We start from the raw sequence: 22346 nt of genomic DNA on the forward strand, positions 1-22346 counted from the left end.
AGCAAAGGAGGCAAGAATATGCAATGGGAGAAAGACAAATGGTGCTGGGAAAACTGGACAGCTATACGCAAAGTAATGAAACAAACAAAAAAGAATGAAACTAGACCACTTTCTTATACAATACACAAAAATTAACTCAAAATGGCTTGAAGATCTAAATCTGACATCTAAAACCATAAAAATCCCAGAGGAGAACACAGGCAGTAATTTTACCAATACTGGCCATAGCAAATTTTTCTAGATTTGTCTCCTGGGGCAAGGAAAACTAAAGCAAAAATAAACTATTGGGACTACATCAAAATAAAAAGCTCTACACAGCAGAGGAAAGAATCAGCAAAACAAAAGGCAACATACGGAATGGGAGAAGATATTTGCAAATGACATATCTGACTCCACCCCAGAACCCTGGGATTATGACCTGAGCAGAAAGCAGACGCTTAACCGACAGAGCCACCCAGGCGCTCTAAATAAATAAAATCTTTAAAAAATAAAGAAAGGGGATTCAAATTCAGGACTGTCTGACCCAAAAGCCCATGCTCTTTGCTGAAACTGAATACTATTTTTAATTAGTGAGGGGAAATAATGAAAAGATGTCTTCCAATTAAAATATTTTCTTCTCTAAACTTAGCAAAACAAGATACAGAATTAAATAGTTGGTTTAACATTTCTTCAAGTTCAAATTTGAAGGAACTTATGTGTAAATCACAAATAAAAATTTCTGAAGTAGGGGCACCTGGGTGGCTCAGTGGGTTAAAGCCTCTGCCTTTGTGCCTTTGGCTCAGGTCATGATCTCAGGGTCCTGGGATGGAGCCCCCCCCCCCCCCCCCCCCGTGTTGGGCTCTCTGCTCAGCAGGGAGCCTGCTTCTCCTCTGTCTCTGCCTGCTGCTCTGCCTACTTGTGATCTCTTTCTCTGTGTCAAATAAATAAATAAAATCTTAAATTTCTTAAGTAGTACTACAAAGTATCAACATGCCTTTAATAATCCAATGTTTAGGGGCTTTTCTTTTTTTCAATTCTCTTGGCTAAATAAACCCTTCAGAAAAAATTGCATCAAATAATGGAGGAACACCTTCTTTACTCTAAATTTTCTTGTGAGGGGCGCCTGGATAGCTCAGTGGGTTAAATTTTCTTGTGAATTTTCTCAAAATCAAACATCTAATAACCTGAACACGTTTCATGTCTATTAATTACTAGAATAACACAGTAAGAATACTTAAGTAGCTGGGACCAAAGCAATATAATTCTGTATACACAGAACAGAATACAACATATGCATCTGAAGACATCATCAGTTGGTCTCAATGACAACTGGCAATTAACATTTGATTTTTTAATTAAAATATTGTGAGGTTTATATACCAAAATATTAGCAGATGGCAAGAATACAAGCAATTTTTAGATTTTACTCTTACCACTTATCTTTGTTTTCTACAATACCAATTTTGTCATTAAAAATATAAAAATGCCCCAACAAAGATAAACCTAGCCACTTTTTTGAATAACAGAACAAGTGATGTCCCTAAAGAAAGCAATTATTCAACATAAGCATTATAATATTTTATTTTGATAAAAAGCCATACAACTTGTACAAGCATACATGAATCCACTAAAAATAACAGTAGGGATACCCATGCAGCCTCCCTGCATACTGGCAGTGATCTTTAGAATCTGCACCTGTCTCCAGCAGTTTCAGAATTAAAGAGTAAATCCCCTCAGTAGCACAGGCTGACACAGCAGAATATAACTGTAAAAGCATCTCTATTGCCCAAGCAGTTGACCAGCAGAGACACGTGGTCTGTATTTCATTTCACAGTAGCAGGGGTGCTCTTGGTCTTGGTCAGACACCTCCCACAGGACCTTAAAGACCTCTAAGATACTTTTCACTTTTCTCACTTTCTATTATGCCTAAAACAAGTGTAAGAGTTCTACCTACCTACCACTTCATTTTCAGAGTTTGTTTTACAACGAATCATTACATGGAAAAAGGATGGCAAACACTGGAAAAGTTATAAAGGAAAAAAAAAGGTCTCTAATTTTTAGTGGTAGCTGTCCCCAGTTTTAATGACAATGGCACTGTCTTTTCATATTTTAACCACTGTTGGACCTATTCTAACTTGGATGTTCTGCCCAGTTCCTTGCTCATTTACCAAAAAGAGATGGTTTAGTTGGCATGGCGGGCATCCAATAGTGTGAACAAGCCCAATCCTGTTGCCTTGGCTCCTCCATTGTCCTTTCTGAGTTTTATTGGTGACCCAAGTAGGTTTCCCTCTCAAAATCAAGAGCCACAGTTTTACAGTATTAAAAATGCTTTAGGGGCGCCTTGATGGCTTAGCTGGTTAAGCGTCTGCCTTTGCCTCGGGTCATAATCTCAGGGTCCTAGGATGGAGCCCCACATCCGGCTCCCTGCTCATCAGGGAGTCTGCTTCTCCCTCTCCCTCTGCTCCTACCCTGCTGCTCATGCTCACACACTCTCTCTCTCTTTCTCGCTCTCTCTCTAATAAATAAATCTTTTTAAAAAATAAAAATTCTTTAAACATACAATAAAAGGTAATTCCCACATATAAAAAACAAATAAACCACTCACTCACAAAAGTAGAGATCTCATTTAAAAGAGTTTGTTTGGGGGGTCTGACAGAGCATACCCCATTTTGGAAATGCTGCTATGTCTTTTCTAGGAGCTTTTAAAAATTACATCTGGATAACTGAACCAAAACCAGTATACTGAGAGGCTTTGTAGCTTTGATTTGCTCTTGTCTCCCCCGTTTCAATACAGGGCTTGGAGATCAAAGACAAACAGATTCAAGAAGAGAGAAGAAACACTTTGTACACCTTACAAAATATATCTTAATCTGCATAGAATACTCATTCTTAAGGTTATTGAAAACTTATAAAAATGCTATTGGGAAAAATACCCCAAATGCAATTAAAAAGTCAAAGTATAGCTTGCTACCTTAAACAAAATACAAAAGTCCAGTCGAAGTTACTTATCTCCATACCTAAATGACACTGCCTTTTTTCTTGGCATACATGCTAAATTAAAATAAAATCTAATTTACTGGCATTTATAAGGTTCTCCTAACCTGTTATATAATTATGTAAGTATTCAGCCTAGAAAGGAAATTTTAAAAAGCCAAGAAGCAGCTAGAAATCACAGTTAAATTTTAGAAGGGTTTTAAGAGTGTTCTTTTAACAATACTTGCTGATCACAGATGCTTTGTGAACTACTCCCTTCAGCTTCATGGGGGGTGCTTCCCATGAAGACCATTATATTTCACAATCTCTACTCCTATCTGTTAACTTCAAAAGAAACCAAGATTTTGGTCACAATGACATTAAAGAAGATGACAATTTCCAAAACCTTTAATAGTTTCAGAAGAAAGTTCACATAAAAAGAAGCAACTTCAGCTGTCTGGGGCCAATTCACAACTCATCTAACAATTCTGAGCTTTTAAAAGCCACTCAATTTTTAAATCATAGCATCTTTTTTCTTACCAAACTACTTCTCTAGAGTGACTTCCATTATGCTGTTAAAAAAAAATCATAGCAGTCACTGCTATAATTTCCACAAAACATATTAAATGTATTGACACAATATTTAATTAGCAAAATGTTATCTACATTTCTGTATCATAAAAATACTTCTAGTAAGTCTCATATAACACTAGTGAAAAATCATGTCACATTCCTCAAGGCTATAGAAAAATACTTGACAATGCTCATCACAAACTGGAGATTTAAATCATGAAGTTTGACTTACAATAGGGTTGTTCCTTTTTATTTTAAACCATTTTTATGCTAGAAATAACCAAAGACTAACTTTTCTCTTGTCCTATATAACAGTTTTTAGAAATGACTGATCAAATAATAGTACTAATAATTTCAATAATTAATATTTAGAACAAAAAAGAATTTTTTGAGATAATTTGGAATATTTAGTATACAAAAGCTAACAAAGCAGACAATGAATTTCCTTAACCATACTTTAACTACAATATAAAGAAACTTTAGGGGTAATTCCTACCTTTAGAAATATTCCAGAGGAACAAGCTGTTGCTAGATTTACCATTAAGGTGTCTTGGGTTCCGCTTGATAGCCTTTCTCCTTTACCAGAAATAAAACTGCCTTTCTGCAGAAAGCGAGTTAACAACAAAGCCCATGCTGCCAGAGCAAGCCTGAATTTCTAGCAAATGGGGATGAAGCTATTTGCATTTGTTGGTTTAAGGGGAGGAGGTGTGGGAGGAGGGCCTAAGAAGACTGTTAAAGTAATTCCCATATTGTCTGTGGGCTGTATGGACAGTGATCATCAGTCACCTACTCAAACTCCCTTCACTCCTGCCTTCAGAGAAGAACCAAAGGTTACCCTGGGTCAGAGAATCTGGAAAGAAATGAGAAGACATGCAAAATCTAACTGCTAACCCATTGCGTCTGTAGACAAAGTTATCCCCGTTGGACCACACGTCCTAAAAATCAAGACGTTTCAAAAGTCTCAAGAGAATTTGTTAAAATATATCATAGAACAGAAACAAGAAAGAAGCTCCAGGCTCTGCTTGCAATTATTGCCATATAATTTAGCTGAAATACTCAAAACAGAGAAAGGACAATTGCTGGGTTTCTTTTTTCTCCAAGATACTTTTTTGCATCACAATAGCCATCTCATTTGCACAAGCAAAACATTTGTTCCAAGCTGTTAGTACCAAAAAGAAAATATCAGCTGTTTTAAATTTCATGGCTTTTGAGTAAGTAATTTGGGTTGATAGCATTTCTATTTCATTTATACTAAACAAGAAGAATACTAAATAAACTAAGTATATTAGTCTGTATTTTACCATAAGCTACTTTAAGGGCAAAAATCTAAACAAATGCTTAAGTGTTCATTCAGAAGCCAGTGGGACTGACATCCCTTGAACTTTTTACAGCCTTAATTATTTGTATTTCTTGTTACTTTTGACCCACTATAACATAAAGGAAAAATGCAGTTTTATGTGGTTTTTACTAAATATAACAATCCTATAAAAAGAGAGGAAAAGTTGGTAAAGATACGTTTTAAAAATTATAAAATCTCAATTTTAAAACTTAGAGAAAGGTGAAGCCCAAGTTACAGGAACCACATACAACTCTATGCACATCTGCACAAAAAGCAAAAGCAGCCATAATTTCTTTTGTTTCTTAAAAAAAATGAGAATGAGGTGGGGGTGGGGAATACAGCACTTGTTTATTCAACGGAAGCTTTGAAATGCTTCTCAAAAGACTAACTTTGAAACAGTTCGATACGAAAATGCTCCATAGGAAGGACTTTACGAAATACGGCCACCATATAAAATGACTAGTTTCAATTTTTAAAAAGATCAAAAGTTTAGATTTTAAAACCCACACCCCTAAAATTTTAATTTAAAAAACCCCTAAGCCATAGATATACACCACACACACACACACACACACACACACACACACCCCACAAAATAAGCCCGCATTCAAAGCAGCAGCTGACAGTGCCCAAGACTTAAAAATCTGTTTGAAACATTTCACTTGAATCTTCAGAAGGAAGTTCCTATTCACACAAATTTTGTCTGAATTACCAACAAAGAAAATCTAATATGCCAGTTTCATCAAACATCATCTAAAGTGTTTTACAAAGTTGTGCAAGAAATGCCATGTTACCTCTGAGTTCCACCTAGAAATTAAAGCTTTTTCTGTGAGAGATGGGGGCAGGAAACCCAGTAGTTGAAGGATTTTATCAAGAAATGAGTTAAGATAGTCACTGATGGCCTCTAGTACCACTAGACAGGAATGCTTCTTGATTCTAGGTTTTCCCCTCCTCCACAGTTCCCTTTGGAGCAGAGGAATTCCTCTAAACCCTTGGGATCCTGCAACTTTATACTCAAAGCATCTGGAAGTTTGCTGCCCTCCTTCCTGGTCTGTGTGGTCACAATTGCTTAAAAAATTAGGCTACAAGATGACACTTCGCACCAATGTAGGTCATTAATTTATAATCAGTGATGCATGAAGCTAAGTTAAATAAAACTAATTCATTAATGTTTTAGGAATTATGTAACTTCAATTTACATAGTTAACTTTAAAAGTATTTAAGTACCTCTAAAGCCAGGTAGAATGGTTTCCAACGTAGCAATTTATAAACAAAACTTTTTTTTAAGATTTTATTTATTTATTTGACACAGAGAGATCACAAATAGTCAGAGAAGCAGAAACAGAGGGGGAAGCTGACTCCCAGCCAAGCAGAGAGCCCCATGCAGGTCTCGATCCCAGGACCCTGAAATCATGACCTGAGCCAAAGGCAGAGGCTTAACTCACTGAGTCACCCAGATGCCTAAACAACAACTTTGAATATCCCACAATATGAGAATAAAGTTAGTATTAGGGCAAATTTTTCTAAGAATCCTCTTCTTCTGGGAGCACCTCTGTGGCTCAGTCAGTTAAGCATCTGCCTTTGGCTCAGGCCATGATCTCAGAGCTCCAAAGGGGGTTTGAGCTCCACAGGGGTTTGTAGGGAGCAGGCTTCTCCCTCTCCCTCTGGTTCCCCACCCCCACCCCCCAAGCTCTCTCATAAATAAATAAAATCTAAAAAAATAAAAAAAAGAATCCTCTGCTTCTGAGTATTTCTAATTTCTCAAGACTAGAAACCTACATTTCTTGTGTTTATAAATAAAATTAAAGAAACAAAATAGTAATCTATTTGTCTAGAAGCTTTCCCAAATAAAGGAAAAATTTAAATATTAAATTTTTTAAAAACCCACACATTGCCTTTAAAATCGTGGTAATTCCAGTTCTGATTCTAAGTTGCTGGATTCCAGGTACTGCTCTTTCATGTATTTAATATGTGGACTTTAATGAGATGACTGGCTATAAATCCTGTAACTATATGTGCCAGAGACAAAACAAGGGCAATGTGAGAAAAAATCAAGAGTTTACAGAGCATTCTTAAATTTCTATCATTTTTTCAGAGAGAACAAAGATATAAAATACAAAGGAGGTAGGGAACAAGTTGAAACAGAAAACAGCAAGATCAGATAAATTCTTCAAGAAGAAAAAAATCTACAATGGGCCTTGTTTTAGTTTACTTGACTCAGCCTTCTTTAAGTTGTCAAGGACATAGTAGCACACATAGTTCTTTCCTTTTTCTCACCAGATACCCTGTACAGGTCTCCAGAATAAATCTGATGAGCAGTGACAGCACCAACCAGAAGTGAGGGGCTTTGAAAGATTGTGGGGTCATAACAAGGGCCAAGAAAGGAAAACCTAAATAAACAAGAGGGAAAAAAGACACGTAGCTTGCTGAATTTTCTACCCAAGGTAAATTTCCCAGTGAATTTTTCTACCAATGATAAGCATAAAAAGAACTTGGCTGTTTCTGATTATAGAAGTGTTAACACAGGGAGAAAAAAAAATAAACTTCACTATTCTTGAAAAAAAAAAAAGCCAGTCAAGCTTTAATAAGTAGTTTTTTTAATGTAAAGTAAAATCAAGTGGCATTCATGGATACCTCATTACATTTCTTTAAGAAGCTATGCAAGTGAATTATCTTTAGTCATTAAGTATTTGAAAAAGCTTTAAGTGTAATATCCGTAAAAAATGCTGGAAAAGCAGTTATATGAACATTGAACACCAAACATTTCCAGTGTGTTTAAGAAATATTCAAATGAAAAAAAAAGAAATATTCAAAATGGACAAAAACAATGCAGATTTTTTAAAATTTATGAAATTCAATTCATTAAACATTATTTGTGTGCCTTTTGAAATTATTTAGCTAAGAACCTTATTTTAGACCCTTATATTATATAATATTCAAGCCAATAAAATTAATATTTCTGCATATTTTTAAAGACCATAAATAACATTAAAAAGCAAATGACTGAGAAAATAATTTTTACTTTATGACACTACACACCATACACAAAATTAAAACCAAAATGGACTAAAGACCTAAATGTGAGACCTGACACCATAAAAATTCCAGAGGAGAGCACGGGCAGTAATTTCTCTGACATGAACTTTAGCAACATCTTTCTAGATATTTCTCATGAGACAAGGGAGATAAGTAAAAAAAAAAAAAAAAATGCTGGGATTACATCAAAATAAAAAGCTTCTACATAGCAAAGGAAACAATCAATAAAACTAAAAGACAACCTACAGAATGGAAGAAGGTGTTTGCAAATGGCATATCCAATATAGGGTTAGTATCCAAAATAAATAAAGAATTGATACAACTCAACACCTACAAAAACAAATAACCCAATTAAAAAATGGGCAGAAGATATGAACAGGCATTTCTCCAAAGACGACCTCCAGATGCCAACAGACACATGAAAAGATGCTCAGCATCACTCATCATCAGGGAAATGCAAATCAAAACCACAATAAGATACCACCACACACCCGTCAGAATGGCTAAGATCAAAAACACAAGAGACAACAAGTGTTGGTAAGGGTGGAGAAAAAGGAACCGCTGTGTACTTTTGGTGGGAATGCAAGCTGGTGTAGCCAGACACTCTGGAAGACAGCAGGGAGGCTCCTCAAAGAGTTAAAAATTGGACTACCCTATGATCTAGTAACCTGTACTACTGAGTACCTGCCCCCAAAATACAAAAACACTAACTCAAAAGGATATATGCACCTTGGGTTTATTGCAGCATTATTTATTCAATAGCCAGATATGGAAGCAGCCCAGGTATCCACTAATAGATAAAAGGATAAAGATGTGGTGTGTATACACACACACACACACACACACAGAGCAGAGAGATATTATTCAGCCATAAAAAAGAATGAAATCCTGCCATTTGCAACAATATGGATGGAGCTAGAGAGTATAATGCTAAGTGAAATAAGTCAGAGAAAGACAAATACCATATGATTCACTCATACGTGGATTTAAGGAATAAAACAAATGAGCAAAGGAGAGACAAACCAAGAAACAAACTCTTAACTATAGAAAACAAACTGATGGTTACCAGAGGGGATGTGTGAAATAGGTGAAGGGGATTAAGAGTACACTTATCATAGGGATGCCTGGGTAGCTCAGGCAGTTAAGCATCTAATTTTGGCTCAGATCATGACCTCAGGGTCCTGGGATCAAGTCCTGCATCAGGATCCTCACTCAGTAGGAAGGCAGTTTGTCCCTCTCCCTCTGCTCCTCCCCCCTCATGCTTTGTTTCTCTCAAACAAATAAAATCTTTAAAATAAAAAAATAAATTAGAAAAGAGTACACCTATCATGATAAGCACTGAATAATGTACAGATTTATTGGATCACTATATTATGCACCTAAAACCAATATAACACTTTATGTTAACTATACTATAATTTGAAAAAAAGCAAATGATTAACTTTTTATTTTTATTTTTATTTTTTTACTTTTTGACATTTATTGCTATGTGCAATAAATGAAGCACTCAAAACAAATCAACAAGAGGGGCGCCTGGGTGGGTTGAGGCCTCTGCCTTCGGCTAGGGTCATGATCCCAGGGTCCTGGGATCGAGCCCCATGTCGGGCTCTCTGCTCAGCGGGGAGCCTGCTTCCCTTCCTCTCTCTGTCTGCCTCTCTGTCTACTTGTAATCTCTGTCAAATAAATAAATTCTTTAAAAAAAAAATCAACAAGAAAGGAAATGATAAGAAAAAAGGGGGAAATGTAATTCACAGGAATATTATAAATATAAATATAAATATATTATAAATATATATATTTATATATTTATATATATAAATATATATTTATATAAATATAAATATAAATATATTATAAATATAAATATATATTAATGGCCAAGGTACATGGGGGGGAAAAAAAGATCAAATCTAACAATTTAAGAAATGAAAATTTTAAAAACTTTTTTTAAAGATTTTATTTGTCAGAGAGAGAGAAAGAGCACACATAAGCAGGGGGAGCAGCAGGCATAGAGAGAAGCAGGCTCCCCAGAGAGCAAAGAGCCCAATGCAGACTCTATCCCAGGACCCTGGGATCATGATCTGAGCCAAAGACAGATGCTTAACCAACTGTGCCACCCAGACGTCCCTTAAAAATGTTTTTTTTAATTAGCAACAATAATAAGATAATGCCCAAAGATGACCAGAGAAGGAAAAAACCACTTTCACACACCTCTAACAGGAATGGAAATGGGTATTTGTCAACCTAACAAACATATCCCCTAACCCAGCAAACTTATTCTACGGAAACAGAGGTATGCAAAGATATATTCATCATATCATCTATGTCAAACAAAATAGAAGTTTGGCTAAATTATGGTATACCTATATGACGTAATACAACACAGAAATATAATTTTGTAGGGATATATTTTACATGGGAACACAATCACCTTGTATCATGAAAAAGTAGGTAAAAAACCAGAATATGCAGAATAATCCATTTTCAAAATAAAAGTAATTATTTTAAAGTACAAATGTAACCTACAGCATGTTCTTGTTTTTTTTTTTTTTAAAAAAAAAAAAAAAAAAAAAAAAGGCCACAGGGATGCCTGGGTGGTTCCATCATTAAGCATCTGCCTTTGGCTCAAGTCATGATCCCAGAGTCTTGGGATCAAGTCCCACATCAGGCTCCTTGCTCATCGAGCAAGAACAAATATGTCTGTAATCACAATAAATATAAGTAGTTTAAAAGCTCCAGTTAAAAAACCAGACTGGCTGATTAGCCAAAAAATCAAAATCCAAATATTTACAAGAAATGAATCTTTTTAGATAAGACTAGATAAATGTTGAACATTAGAAACAGAGAGACCAAGAACACCAACCAAACAAAAGCTGGTATAACTACATTAATATAAGATAAAGCAGATTCTAAGGTTAAAAAAAAAAAAAGTCACCATAAAGAGGGTTACTACAGCAGGTTCAACTGACCAGGACACTACAGCAGTTGAAAATTTGTACATACCAGATAATGTAGACACAAAAATAGATAAAGCATAAAGCAAACACTAGAAGAACTAGTGCAAAAACAAACTTAAAATCATAATGGAATCTACAGAGGAAAAACAATTCGAGTAACACCAAACCTCTCAGCAGAAACCGCGGAAACCAGAAGGAAGATACAGTACATTTTTCAAGGGCTTAAAGAAAAGAACTTTCAGCTTGTCCACTAAGGTCAGGAACACGGCAGGGATGTCCATTATCACCACTGATACTCAACATAGTACTAGAAGTCCTAGCCTCAGCAGTCAGACAACAAAAGGAAACTAAAGGCATCCAAATTGGCAAAGAAGTCAAACTATCACTTTTCGCAGATGATATGATACTATATGTGGAAAACCCAAAAGACTCCACTCCAAAACTGCTAGAACTTGTTGTACAGGAATTCAGTAAAGTGTCAGGATATAAAATCAATGCACAGAAATCAGTTGCATTTGTATACACCAACAACAAGACAGAAGAAAGAGTAATTAAGGAGTTAATCCCATTTACAACTGCACCCAAAACTATAAGATACCTAGGAATAAACCTAACCAAAGAGGCTAAGAATCTATACTCAGAAAACTATAAAGTACTCATGAAAGAAATTGAGGAAGACACAAAGAAATGGAAAAATGTTCCATGCTCCTGGATTGGAAGAACAAATATTGTGAAAATGTCTATGCTACCTAAAGCAATCTACACATTTAATGCAATTCCTATCAAAATACCATCCTTTTTTTTTTCAAAGAAATGGAACAAATAATCCTAAAATTTATATGGAACCAGAAAAGACCTTGAATAGCCAAAGGAATATTGAAAAAGAAAGCCAAAGTTCGTGGCATCACAATTCTGGACTTCAAGCTCTATTACAAAGCTGTCATCATCAAGACAGCATGGTACTGGCACAAAAACAGACACATAGATCAATGGAACAGAATAGAGAGCCCAGAAATAGACCCTCAACTCTATGGTCAACTAATCTTCGACAAAGCAGGAAAGAATGTCCAATGGAAAAAAGACAGCCTCTTCAATAAATGGTGTTGGGAAAACTGGACAGCCACATACAGAAAAATGAAACTGGACCATTTCCTTACACCACATATGAAAATAGATTGAAAAATGAAACTGGACCATTTCCTTACACCACATATGAAAATGGATGAAGGACCTCAATGTGAGAAAGGAATCCATCAAAATCCTTGAGGAGAACACAGGCAGCAACCTCTTCGACCTCAACTGCAGCAATGTCTTCCTAGGAACATCGCCAAAGGTAAGGGAAGCAAGGCAAAAATGAACTATTGGGATTTCATCAAGACCAAAAGCTTTTGTACAGCAAAGGAAACAGTTAATAAAACCAAAAGACAACTGACAGAATGGGAGAAGAGTTTTGCAAACAACATACCAGATAAAGGGCTAGTGTCCAAAATCTATAAAGAACTTAGCAAACTCAACACCCAAAGAACAAATAATCCAATCAAGAAATGGACAGAAGACAAGAACAGACATTTCTGCAAAGAAGACATCCAGATGGCCAACAGACACATGAAAAAGTGCTCCACATCACTCGGCATCAGGGAAATACAAATCAAAACCACAATGAGATATCACCTCAGACCAGTCAGAATGGCTAAAATTAACAAGTCAGGAAATGACAGATGCCAGCGAGGATATGGAGAAAGGGGAACCCTCCTACACTGTTGGTGGGAATGCAAGCTGGTGTAACCACTCTGGAAAACAGCATGGAGGTTCCTCAAAATGTTGAAAATAGAACAACCCTAGAACCCAGCAATTGCACTACAGGGTATTTACTCTAAAGATACAAACATAGTGATCCAAAGGGGCACATGCACCCAAATGTTTATAGCAGCAATGTTTACAATAGCCAAACTATGGAAAGAACCTAGATGTCCATCAACAGATGAATGGATAAGGAAGAAGTGGTATATATACACAATGGAATACTATGCAGCCATCAAAAGAAATGAAATCTTGCCATTTGTGACGACGTGGATGGAACTAAAGGGTATCATGCTTAGCGAAATAAGTCAATCAGAGAAAGACAACTGTCATATGATCTCCCTGATATGAGGAAGTGGAGATGCAACATGGGGGGGTTAAGGGGGCAGGAGAAGAATAAATGAAACAAAATGGGATTGGGAGGGAGACAAACCATAAGTGACTCTTAATCTCACAAAACAAACTGAGGGTTGCTGGGAGGAGGGAGGGTGGGGAAGGGGGTGGGGTTATGGACATTGGGGAGGGTATGTGCTATGCTGAGTGCTGTGAAGTGTGTAAACCTGGCGATTCACAGACCTGTACCCCTGGGGATAAAAATACATTATATGTTTATAAAAAATAAATGGAAAAGAAAAGAAAAGAACTTTCAACACAGAATTCTTCTATATCCAGCAACTATCCTTCAAGAATGAAGGGGAAATAAAGACATTCTTGGATGATGGAAAACTAAGAATTTGTTGCCAGATGACCTACCATAGAAGAATGACTAAAAGTTCTCTGAAACAGAAAGGAAATGATTTAAAAAAAAAAAAAAAAGAATCTGAAAATCAGGAAGAAAGAACTGAAATGGCAAAAATGTGGGTAAATATACTACTTTACTTCTCCTGAATTTTCTAATTATGTTTAACAGTTGAACAAAAATTGTAACACTGTCTAATTAATTCATTCTCAATGAATGTAAATAAGAAAATTTTATTATGAATGAGGGAGGGTAAAGAGATATAAACGGAAGTAAAGTTTCTAAATTTCACTTTAACTAGTGAAATGCCTAGTGGGATAAAGGACAGAGGAGGCAGATCTCAGAAAGTATCCACGAAACCACATTTTTTAAAAAATGCTCTGCATCTATTTACTCAGCTCTCTAAATCTGGCTTTTCAAAAGTAGTCTAGTAACCATCCTATTTTTTTTTTTTTTAACCATGCTATTACTTAAGGCCACTAATGAGCTCTCCTCTCCTCTTGACGTTTATGCTGTACTTGACAGTGTTGAATACCTCTTAAAATCTCTCATCACCTGTTGTTAGGGAAACCAACCTATTAATCTCCTACATTTATGTATACTTTTTCTCAGTGTCCTGAATTGATTTCTATCTTCTTGTCATTCCTTATTTTTGTGTTTCTCAAAGTCTGGGCCTCAAACCATGTGCAGAGGAAACACCCGAGCCCTACTCCAGACCCACTGATTCCTGGGTATGAGTTCCAGGGCATCAGCCTTTGAATAAGTTCCCTCTCCCACCCCACCAAAGTGATTCAAGTGTGAAAATTGTTTTAAATATTTACCCACAGGGTTCTGTCCTTGGTCCTTTTCTACTTCTGTTACACATGCACAATTAACGCCACACCCAAAACCTCCCCCACTTACTGCTATCAGTTGAATGTGTAAGCTGTCTACCATGGGCCTCTGCCCCAGACAGCACCTATAATCCTACCTGACACAAAGCATATTTATTTGAATGAGCATGATGGCTCTCAAACCTGCTTTGTCAATTAAGACCTATCTCTTTTGGACTCCATACCTGTATGTGCACCTGGTGTCCGACCCTGAATTTGTTAGGATTAAGTTCAGCCAACAGTAACAGAAAAACCTAAAAGAACAGTGGTTTACTCATAGAACACAGGAGTTTATTTCTCTCAATAACAGTCTGGAACAGGCCAGTATGAAAATTCTGCTCCACAAAAAGTCTCAGGGATTTTGGCTCCTTTCTGCTTTCCACTCCACTATGCCTAGAAGATGGTCCCCATTTCATGGTTCAGGATGGAACTCCACCCAAAACAAGCACATAACTAGCAGCAGGACAGATGCAGAAAGAAGGAAGATAGAAGGGTACATTCATCTCTAATATACTTCCTATAAGTAGAACATACTAGCTCTACTTTTATCCCATTGGCCAGGACTTGGTCCCGTGGCCATATATATATAACTGCTAGGGAGGCTGTAAAAGTAGTCTGCATGTTAGGCAGCTAAACTGTGTTATAAGAAAAAAGGGAGACCAGATAGTAGAAGACAACAGAATTCTTGGCCATGCATTCCAAAGTCACCATGTTCGAAACTGAACCACCTCATTTTCAGAGTAAACTGTGTGATTTTATACATTTGTGATGTGTCTGCCCTACCTGTATCTCTATTCTGCCTGGCAAACTCCTCCTTTCTTAATACTCATATCATGTGTCTTTCTGTTAAGAATTCATTTACCCAACCACTTTTCCCTTCAGCCTAAAAAAACTGGATGTCTTTGGGCCCCTTTCATATCTAGCACACATCTGTATTTTTGCATTGCTAGTTCTGCATATATACATATTTTTTAAAGCCTATTCTTCCATTTATCCTTCTTTGACTAGAAGGTAAACTCCTTGAGGGCAGAGACTGCCTTAGTATCATACATACATAAGATCTGGAACACATTAAATTTTACAAAAATCATCCATTAATATCTACTTCCTAGAATTATGGCAGCAGGGAACTGGTAAAATAGGTCCCTGAAAAGGACAACATCATATGTAGCATTGTAATATAATGGGATGTATTAAAGTCCCAAATCCAAAAAGATTCTAACAGCAGTTACAAGAATATGACTATATGCTTTTATCTAGCCATTGCTCTCGTGCTACGTACATTACTTACACATTTTCTACACTCACCTTTTTTTCCGGTGTAAATAAATTTTAGTTGGATAAATTTTAAGTATGTTTACATTTGATTCTACTAATAAGTTTATCTTTAACTTAAGCCAATGATTAGGTTCTATGCTTAGATCCCACTTAAATCTCAGCACTTATTCTATCTCAGAAGACCAGGTTAGGCATGTCTAAGCTTTTGGAAGAGTCCCTAAGGAACCTCAGTATTTGATGATTTTTTTTCAGAAAGAAAATACCTAGGTGATCATAGAATTCAATTTAGGAAGAAGCACAGCATTACAACTGATAAACAACTGACTATAACAACATGTTTATCTTCCATAGTCTAAAATTTTCAGTGACATAGGCACCTGGGTGGCTCAGTCGGTTAAATGTCCGACTCTTTACTTCAGCTCAGGTCATAATCTCGGGGTCATGAGACGGAGTCTCATGCTGGGCTCGGTGCTCAGCGGAGAGCCTGCTTGAGAGTCTCTCCCTCTGCCCCTCCCCCAACTCACTCACACATTTTCTCTCTCTCTCTCTCCCAAATAATCTTTTTAAAAAATAAATAAATAAATAAAATTTTCATATGCAGACAGGTAGATTTTACTTAAGACTATCAAAGTATCAGTTTAACGTGAAAAAACTGACCAAAATTGTGCAAAATATGTATATAACAGTTGTTATGCCTTACCCTTTAAAAACTACCATTGAGATATACACAATGGAATACGATATGTAATTTTAAACTGAATATCAACTATAAAGATAGCTAAGCACCCCAAAATGCTTACAGTAGCAAGGTTTCAATGGTCCATGTGTGACCTGTAGCTTGCCCATATTCTCCAATGTGGACTATTAATTCAGATTATGATGCTGAGGTGGCTCTCAAAAATTCTAATCATTTCCCATCTTCTACCTCCACTTCTCTAGCCTAAAGTGCCCTTCCTGTTCTGTCTGCTGCTTCAGCTGAGCAAAAGTCCTAACCTCAATGCCAAAAGCAGTGAGAACTAAATTTAATAAAATAAAAGAGTATATAGTCACTTATTATCTTACCATGAGTTCCTGGTGGTTGTAATACATCTCCTGTCAGGCGACACCACCCAACTGGGAAAATATCTCGACAATCGTACTTGCACCAATAATCAAAAGCTCCACTCCAGCCATCAAATGTGATATAAACTTCATCTCCTCTAACATCTCCAATAGTTGCAGGGCAGATCAGATAAGGATTCTTTTTGTCTATAGCTTCCAGTTTCATTCCCACTTTAAAATTATTTAGAGGTGGCTTTGGTGGTTCCTACCAAAACATTTAAAAAAAAGTTTTTTGTTAAGATGTTATAAGAAGCATTTGCTCAACTGTTATCTCACAACTTTTAGCAATCAAAAATTAAACTCCATGTTTATCAATTAAATACAGGAAGACAACTTTTCTCAGAGATCTCTCTGAAACTCTGCTCTACATGTCACTTACTCTGGAGCAGAGCCAAGAACCTGGAAGGAAACAAAACCAGACTGATAGTAATTTATTCAGTCATCTAAGAAATATGTGTTATATAGTTTATACCAGAAATTGAGGATTCATTAGTGAACAAAAAAATAACAAAGATCCCTGCTCTGGTGGAGCTTACCTTCTAGTGGTGGTGGTGGTAGTGGTTGGGGTGCGGATAGGGGAAAAAGAGACAAGCAATCAACAAGAAATGTAGAAAAAGGGACTCATACATACCTAATAAATGTATAAATTATAGTGTATGTTGAAAGCTGCTAAGTCCAAGGAGAATAAACAGCAAAAGAGAATATCTTAAAAAAAAAAAAAGAAAGAAAGAAAGAAAGAAAGAAACCACCTCCAAGTATAAAATGCAGACACAAGATCATGAAAATCATATAATCTGGGGTCACTTATGATATCCAATCCAGAAACCAATATTTAAAAAGCATACTTTAGTTATAAAAATTTAAAGCATGCAAATGCTAACCCAATTCTTAGAAAACATAAGTGCTATGTTAAAAGCAACACCTTTTCTTTCAATTTGCTTTTTATTCTAGTAAATAGCACCATCATCGACCTAGTCATCCAAGCCAAAAGACTGGAAATAGTCCTAGACCAGGGGTTGTCAGTCCAACTAAACATCAAAATCACTTGGGGCCACACCCCCAGGATATTGACTGAATTGGTCTGGAGTGGGGCCCAGACATCAGCACATTTTAATTACCCAGGTAATCCTAATGTGCATCCAAGGCTGAGAACCACTGTGCTAGACACATCCTATTCCCTTAACACTCACATTCAAAGACCAAGACCTGCCAATTCTATCCCTTAGATCGCTAGGATAATGACATTAAAAGTCAACTTTCAATCATTTAGTATATGCCAGGCACTGTTCTAAATGTTTTTCATATATTTAATTCTCACAACAACCCTATAAAGTCAATGCAATTATTATCCCCATTTTATAGATGATAAAACTGATGCACAATTGCCTACGAATATATCAGAAGTATCAGAGCTAGATTTTAAACGAAGGCAGACAACTCTTTGGAACATCCTACCACATCAACTGCTTGGACAACTCCACTGATCCACTTCAAAGCCCAGGTCCTCTGGTCTCTTTAAGGCTTCCCTGGCCAGTTCCTGCCTACTCCTACAGCCCCTTAGTGGAGATGCTCTTGCCTTCAATTGCAAAACTACTCTTGAAATATGTTTACTCCACTGAGACTAAGGGATTCTCAAAAGAAGATATACCTTATTCATATTATTTCCAACAGAGTACTCAACAGCAAGATCTATTCTCTAAGAAAAAATGAATTAACCAAGTAATCACCTGAAGAACAAGCTTTAAACTAATTCTTTCACTAAGATAAAATTTAATAATATATCTGGTAGGCTGATTCCCTTTTCAAATGTCCCCTTTAAACCCACTCATTGTCCTGTACTTTTCCAGTGATACCCTTTATACCCTTGAAGTCTTAAAGTTCCTTAATTATAAGTCTTCAAAGTCCTTTTAATTACATAATCTTGATTTGATTCTTAAAAAACACCCAAAAGTCAGCAGGGCAAAAGTCAGCTTGATCAAAGATCAAAGTTATTTGATAAATAAGTAGCTGGTAAGTAAGAAGCAGAATCACTGCCACTTCATGAAGGGTCTAAAGGTTAACTAACAGTTACTACATAAGGAAGGAAAAAAAGGAGGTGGATTTAACAAAAGATAACTTTGGCAGTTGATAAACTCGTGCTGCATGTGCACAGAATGGAAGAAATATCCAAGGCACACATAAGGTTCCTAGGGCCCTACACTATCATATAACCAAATAAGAATAAGACTTTCTGTGGCAAAATGAACTAAATTCAAATGGCAATATACATTTTCTGCTACAAAACAGAATTAAGACAGGAATGAGCAGGAAAGAGAATTTTAAGATTCAAGCTATAATCTAAAAAGAGAACCCAAATGCAACAGTAGGTCATCAATGCCACTATTAGCTGACAGGTTAAAAAAAAAAAAAAAGATTATGGACAAAATGCAATTTATTCTCTAAGATTTTCATATTGTTTATTAATTCTTCTACATTTCATGAATACGCTATCAAAGCTACTTACATCAGTATAGCCATACAAACAAATATTAACAGAGCTCTGGAAGAAAACCAATATTGATTTTTAAAAAATCAAAGGAACTGCTCCTTTTTCATAAATAAATGAAAGGGTTTTATCTCAAAACAAGCTACCTCCAGATTTAGATAACTGGCAAAATGGTTCCCTCTGCTGTCCACGAAAGGTAATGATATAAAGTTGCTTTTAAACACGTTTTTCAAGAATATGGTTTGTCATCATCAGTTCTTGAATGACTTCCTAAACACAAAGATATAATTTGTAGGGGTGCCTTGCTTGCTCAGTCAGTAGAGAATGCAAATCCTAGTCTTAGGGTCCTGAGTTCAAGCCCAACGTTGAGCAGAGAGCTTACTTAAAAATAAAATTGGGGTGGGGGCGCCTTGGTGGCTCAGTTGGTTAAGCAACTGCCTTACGCTCAGGTTATGATCCTGGAGTCCTGGGATGGAGTCCCACATCCATCCGGCTCCCTGCTCAGCAGAGAGTCTGCTTCTCCTGATGACCTCTCTCCTCTCTTGTTCTCTCTCAGATAGATAGATAAACAAATAAATAAATAAACTTATATATATACATATACATGTATATATGTGTGTGTGTGTGTATATATTTATATTTATATCTATATAATTTGCGAAAGCAAGAGCTTAAAAAAAACAAGGGCTCATTCTTTTCACTGTGAGAAAAAAATTATTCTCTTAGAAGGTAGTATAGAAGATAGTAAAGAATGCTCTTTTAACCCCTCTCCTTGCCTACCTACATACAATACGGCTCTCCTTAAAGGCTATTTCTTCTCATATCCCACAGATTCTGAAGCTAGTGTGAGCATCATCTGCATTACCCCTTTGCCACCATATTCTTACCCCTGTAACCTCATGGTTCCTTCTCTCCCTTTCTTCAGATCTTCATTCCAATGGCATCTTCTCAGCAAGACCTTCCTGGCCACCTATCTAAAATGTCACCCTCCCTTTTCCTTAGCAGGTACAACCATCAAACATAATATAGACTTTATTTACTTTGCATGGTTTATTATGAATTTCCCCAGCTAGAAGGCAAGCTCCGTAAGGACAGGAGCTCTTTTACTGTTTTGTTTATGGCTGTATTCCCAGAGTCTACTTCTGACCACAGACTTCTATCCTTAACTTCTACTTCCTTACTTTTTTAATCGACTACTTCTTTGATCTCATCAAAAATTTTAGTCCCTTAAACTTCATTTATTTATTCACAAATATGTACAAAGTGCCTACTAATGCCAAACACTACTGAAGGCTCCTAATAAACATTAAGCAGAGAAACAGACAGAAATCTCCCCCTTGTGGTATTCACATGCTAGTAAAGAGAAAGATGAGAAACACCATAACATAAGCATATTTATCTAAGTTAGAAATGACAAGTGCTATGCAAAAAACAAAGTAAAGCAGAATAAGGGAGATCCAGAGAAAAATGTATGGAGGGGTTGTGTTAAACTTAAAACAGGGCGAGGCACCTGGATGGCGCAGTCGATTAAACCGGGTGAACTCTTGGTTTCAACTTAGACCGTGAGAGTAAGCCCTGTGATGGACTCCATGCTCAGTGCAGGTTCTGCTTAAGGCTCCCTTTGCCAGCCCTTCCCACCACACTCTACCCTCCGGCACACATTCTTTCTCTAATAAGATCTTTTAAAATAATAATAAATAAACAATTTTAAAAAGAAAGACCTTTTTTTTTAGGATTTTATTTATTTATTTGAGAGAGGGGGTGGGGGAGCACATGAGTTGAGGGGAGGGTGGAGAGAGGGAGAAGCAGACTCGCTGTTCAGCAGGGAGCCTGATGAGAGGCTCCATCCCAGGAAGCCAGGATCATGACCTGAGCCAAAGGCAGATGCTTAACCGAAGGAGCCACCCAGGCACCCCACAAAGAAATACTTTAAATAGGGTAATCAGAACAAGCCTCAAATGGAAGATGACATGTGAGCAGAACCCTAAAGGTGATTATTAACCATGCAGTTACCTACAGGCAGAGAGAACAGCCAGCGCCAAGTCCCTAAAGCAGGAGATGTGTCCACATGTTCAAAGGACAAGGAAGTGAGTATGGCTACAATTTAGTATGCAAGTGGGAGAGCAGTAGGAAACAAAGTTAGAGAGATAATGAGGTGTCGTATGTAGAACCATGGAGGCCACTATAAGTACTCTGAGTTTTATTTTGAGTAAAATGGTGAGCCCCTGGACAATTTTGAGCAAAGAAGTGATATAATTTCATTTATATTTTTAAAGGAATATTCTGGTTACTGTATTGATTACAAACTGTAAGCTTACAAATAAAGAGGTCAATGAAGAAGCTACTGAAGTAATCTAGGTGAGAGATAAAGGCAACTTACACAAGCTGATAGCAAGGGAGATGTTAAAAAGTAGTTGGATTTTCAATATATTTTGAAGGTAAAGCCCAGAGGATTTCCTTATGGACTAGATGTAGTGTGTGCAAGAAATAATCACCAAGGTTTTTGTCCCCAGCAACTGGAGTAACAGTTGCCACTCTTCGAGATGGGAAAGGCTTCAGGCGGAAGTTTGAGATGTCTGTTGGACATCCAAATGGGGTTGATGAGTGGATATTCAAGCCTGAGTTGGAAGCAAAGCCTGAACTGGAAATATGGATTTGAAAGTCACCTTCACATAAACTGTATTTAAAGCCAGAAATTAGGGGCGCCTGGGTGGCTCAGTGGGTTAAAGCCTCTGCCTTCGGCTCAGGTCATGATCCCAGGGTCCTGGGATCGAGCCCCGCATCGGCCTCTCTGCTCAGCGGGGAGCCTGCTTCCTCCTCTCTCTCTGCCTGTCTCTCTACCTCCTTGTGATCTCTGTCTGTCAAATAAATAAATAAAATCTTAAAAAAAAAAAAATCCAGAAATTAGATGAGATCACCAAGAAATTAATACAGATCAGAGTTTTTCAACCTTGGCACTATTGCCATTTGGAGTTAGAACATTCTGTTGTGGCAGCTGCTCTGTGCATTGTTAGGATGGTTAGCAGTGTCCCTGCTCTCTACCCACTAGATGTAAGTAGCTCCCCACATACACTCAATTGTGATGAACAAAAATGTCCCCAGATATGCCAAACGTCTCATGGGGGGGGGGGGGCAAATCACCCCCTTTCCAGGTTAAGAACCACTGATAGAGATAAAAAAGTGAAGGGGACCAAATACTCTAACATTCTATAAT

At 36.9% G+C, this 22346-nt stretch overlaps 1 protein-coding gene across 3 annotated transcripts in view; it reads right to left on the reverse strand.

Annotated features, from left to right (window-relative positions):
• SCML2 (Scm polycomb group protein like 2) overlaps positions 1 to 22346 on the reverse strand; it is a 105644-nt gene that overhangs the window by 38691 nt on the left and 44607 nt on the right. For all 3 annotated transcript variants that reach the window (XM_059158004.1, XM_059158005.1, XM_059158006.1), the window contains exon 6: positions 16609 to 16852. In XM_059158004.1, coding sequence (XP_059013987.1) covers positions 16609 to 16852 — 244 coding nt within the window. The remainder of the gene's footprint in view (positions 1 to 16608; positions 16853 to 22346) is intronic.

This window comes from Mustela lutreola, chromosome X (assembly GCF_030435805.1).
Source record: "Mustela lutreola isolate mMusLut2 chromosome X, mMusLut2.pri, whole genome shotgun sequence".
Classification (NCBI taxonomy): Eukaryota; Metazoa; Chordata; class Mammalia; order Carnivora; family Mustelidae; genus Mustela; species Mustela lutreola.